This window comes from Bactrocera latifrons, unplaced genomic scaffold (assembly GCF_001853355.1).
Source record: "Bactrocera latifrons isolate USDA-ARS-PBARC rearing strain unplaced genomic scaffold, ASM185335v1 scaffold_961, whole genome shotgun sequence".
In the NCBI taxonomy this organism is placed as follows: domain Eukaryota; kingdom Metazoa; phylum Arthropoda; class Insecta; order Diptera; family Tephritidae; genus Bactrocera; species Bactrocera latifrons.
In genome coordinates, this window is record NW_017537669.1 from 29533 (window position 1) to 33676 (window position 4144).

General features: G+C 37.6%; 1 protein-coding gene across 1 annotated transcript in view; it reads left to right on the top strand.

The window, feature by feature from the left end:
* LOC108977879 overlaps window positions 1-4144 on the top strand; it is a gene marked incomplete at its 3' end in the record, with an annotated part of 35383 nt that overhangs the window by 7231 nt on the left and 24008 nt on the right. The window contains exon 2 of the mRNA XM_018947843.1: window positions 803-1437. Within this exon, the coding sequence (XP_018803388.1) occupies window positions 1216-1437 (222 nt within the window). The remainder of the gene's footprint in view (window positions 1-802; window positions 1438-4144) is intronic.

Genomic DNA, 4144 nt, shown 5'->3' on the forward strand with positions numbered 1-4144 from the left:
CAACAGAGGAATTTACACTGAGACCCTGTAGTATTCTACGCAAGTTCTCACGCACAAATTTTCGCGTTTTGCTTGTCGGCCACAGATTCTTTGTCAACTYTAAGTTCAGCCGTCAGTTTTTTCGGTTCTGAATAAATGAATCAAAAATGTGCCTCACCTTTTTGACTTCCATTTCGGGACGTTACAAGCAGCGTATCTATCATATTTGACGCCTTTGTCAGATCCATCGATTCTTTCTGAAGAATCACGCTGAGTGAAAGAGYTAGAGATAGAATATCACAAAGGCAAAAAAAAAATACTATTTTTCTTATTTTTTCAGTTACTAATTTATGTCAGAAAATTGAAATCCTTTTATCCGCCACTGCTTTTATAGAACAGTAAGAAAATTTCATGCATATAAGAACACACGGATGGGTCTAAGATCAAACCAATTCTTTCGAGATATTAAGTCTTAATAAAAAAAAATAATAATTTCCTCATTTTCCGACGTTAACATCAAAATTCTAAATAATTTCGTACATTATTTCAAATCAACTCCGGCCAAGCGAGAAGTTAGTTTTTTACTTAAGTTGTGACCGCTTAAACCGTACTTTCTTAAGTAACTCACGATATTTAACATTTTTCTCATATATTGCAAGCTTTTCATCAAATTATTGTCAAATTAATACTAATTGAGCAATTAGCTAATGTGATATTAATTGTGATATTACGAAAAATATTTTAATTGCTCCATTAGTGTCTTTTTTATGTAATAATGGATTAGGTACAACTAAATTACAACAATTTTCTTTACTTCTTTCAGGAAATTTCTCGTCTTCTCAAACTGRTTACTGCTACAAATTAACCAACAAYAACARTAATTACTTAAATCAAAATAAACACAACAACAACACAATACAAACAACTAAAACGAAAAATCAAAGAGATTGCAATCAAAAATCAAAAAGTAGAGTAAAAGCTCACCGTAATTTGCAAAACCACAAAGCGAAACAGCGACACCACAAATAAACAGTCAACAACAACAAAAACGACGAAAAACCGATTACATTGTAACCAAAAATAAACACAGCGTCGCAGACACCAACAAGCAAACAAAGAAACGCACAGGCAAAGATCAAAGAAGCAGAGAAACMGACGTGCGACGTGGTGAGGAAAATTGCAAATCACAAAAGCGAGGCGAGCAWATCCAAAGTGCAGTGAAAATTCAGCCTCAAAATGGTCGACGACTTTTCACCGATGCGCATGCAGAAGAAGACGCGCAGCGCCTCCATTTGCGCAACGAGCGGCGGCAGCATCGAAACGGCCATACATAATATGCCGCCGTACGGCGCGGCATCGGGCAGTGCCACACCCGAGAGCGGCGGCACGCCCGGCTATCGGCGTCGACGACCGGCCACACGGTCGCAAAGTGCACGCATCACGACCGGCGCCAAATCGGTAAGTTGACGAAAATGCCACTCAGGCATGCACTACCTATATATGCACTCATATATATGTATACTATATATTTTGTATTTATTATGTATATTTTGCTCGGAAATTTGCTTTGTTTTTCCCTTCGCTACAAATTCGAAAATATTGCGCTCCAAGAAATTCGTTTCGCATTGCAATCGCTTATTTGTTTTTTGGTCATTTATTTTAATGCTTTTGCATTGCACTTATGTACGTTGCCACATGCCGCAACAGTCACAGATTTTTCATTTGGCTCTTGTTCAGCGACTCTGAATATGCATACAAGTTCATAAAGGGCAATTTCGTTGGAAGTGCGTCGTGATTTTTAAAAAGAAATGCGTTTCTCAGTTGTTGTTGTTGCTTTCTACATATAACATATGTTTGTTTTTGTGTTTATATCAGAATGTCACATATGCCTGAGGTGCATTGTACGCAATTTGTGTGTTATATTTTTTGAAATGCAGGAGCTCGACCAGGGTCTATAGCTATCGCAGCAATGTAAATTACAATTCATAGAAACTTTTTCGGCTCGACTCCTAAAATAACTGTTTTAGCTATGTTTTGGTTAATACTCTGTTTGACCTACTTTAACTTTGATCTGCCAAGAAAACTATGTATATGGTATGGAATTCCGTATTGTTAGATGGCACAATAGACCTAAGCACGCGGTGTAATCTTCGTTGGGTACATAAGTTGGATACATAAGGACCTCCACACCAAACACTAGCAACTTCTGGCGACTCATTTTCAATAGGTATTACCTGACGTTGTCCTGAAGGAATATACATTTTTTCATTTTGTTCAAAGCTGCTACTTCTGGGCCATAGCTTCTTTCAGACGGGCCAATTAGTGACAGTAAAGAATTTGACCCGAGGTGAACAGGTCATGGTAGCTGATTCCCTGCCAACATCACAAAACACATAGCGAATCTTACTGGTATCCATCCTGGTTTGGTAACCATTTAAGCTGGCTCACCTSGATTTGACCACGACCATTTTCGTATCACGTTATTGTTAATGACCCAAGGGTGTACAACTRCTGGCGTACCCCGATAATATTCATATCATTTGCCTCAACACCCGCGCCATTAGTTCTGCTTTCTCCAAACTGGATAAGGAAGTGAAGTACGCACTCGTGTTTCGGCTTCCGCGTCACTGTTGCCGGTCATAACTTCGAAGTCGTAGAGAATTTCGTCAATCTTGGAACCAGCATTAAAACCAACAGCAACATCAGCCTCAAAATCCAACGCAGAACAACTCTTGCCATCAGGTGCTACTTCGGACTGAGTAGGCAATTGGGAAATAAAGTCCTCTCGATGAACAAAGACAATGCTCATGTCGTCCGAATGGATTAAAACACTGCAGGTTTTCGGCCCAATGTCCGCCGSGGAAAGCAAAGGAAGAGCAAGAGTTACACTTGCAATCTCCAATTGGCGCCAAACAGCGAAAAGGAAGGACGGAGCTAAAGCATTTTTATCACTCTTTTGAAAAAACCTTTATGATAGTAAGATGTTTTGCTAAAGCGAATACGCTAGATACTCAAAGGTCCCTTCCATTATTTCTTTTACTATCTATATCCAAGTATCTATTTAAATGATTAACTATCACACGTGAAATATACCAAAGAAATTAAAAACTCCCAACGGCAAATGCAGAAAACCACCAAAAACGCTAAAAAGGAGAGACGTCTTTCTGCTCTGGCTTGAAGCCACCGGCGGAAAACAATTTCCCTTTATAGCAGTGACACCACAAGCGCTGGCAAAAACATCAAACCAAACGGAAATATGAGAAACGGAACTCTRGCACAACACCACGGGAAATAGGAAATTGCAGTGAACACACAAACACTCACAACAACAACACCSATCGATGGTGACTTTCGGCTAAAATACCGAAATGGGAACTATCAAACGCGCATAAATATTTACGTGAATGCATTTGTACATACAACTGTATATATGTACGAGTATGTACATATGTATAAAGGCATGTCAACCTCGAAAATGCAAATATTTTTGTTTTTGTGTGTTGAAAGTGAATTTCAATTACAATTTGCTTTTGTGTAACAATTGCAAAAGATGATTGTGAATAAATATTTTCGTTAAATTGGCAAATATTTGTGCTGAAAATTATGAAATGCAGATTGTGAAAAAGAGAATAAAGTATTTTTCGTTACAAATTATGGAATATTTTTGAAATGTGCTTTGTTGTAGTTTTTCGTATCATGGATGAAAGAGTAAAACAAGCGTTTGTGAAATCATTTCATGATGAATTTTATTCGTATAACAGGCATCAAGCGGCATTAAACACATAAGCAAAGCAAAAATGTTCAACTTCAATGGTTTCTTTGCAAAATAAATTGTTTCTGATTTTATCAAAATTGAAAAAAACATAAAGAGTTTTATTTCGGAATCCAAAGCGAGATTAGCAAGTGAACATTAGTACTCAAAATCCAGGAATCCCACAAATCCGTTCGTTTAAGACGAATTCCTTCACATAAAATGRCTAGTTGGTATTCCTTAYTCAGCTTMMTTCACTGAATGCTTTGTGCCACTAAAATACTTRTGTTCGCTATAAAACAGACYCCTCAAAGAATGTCTGCAATGATACCATAGCCGTRATTTTATTGGAGCACACAAACTTTCGAGTAAACTCGTTCTGAAAATTTTGAATTGGTTCTACATTTATTGTGA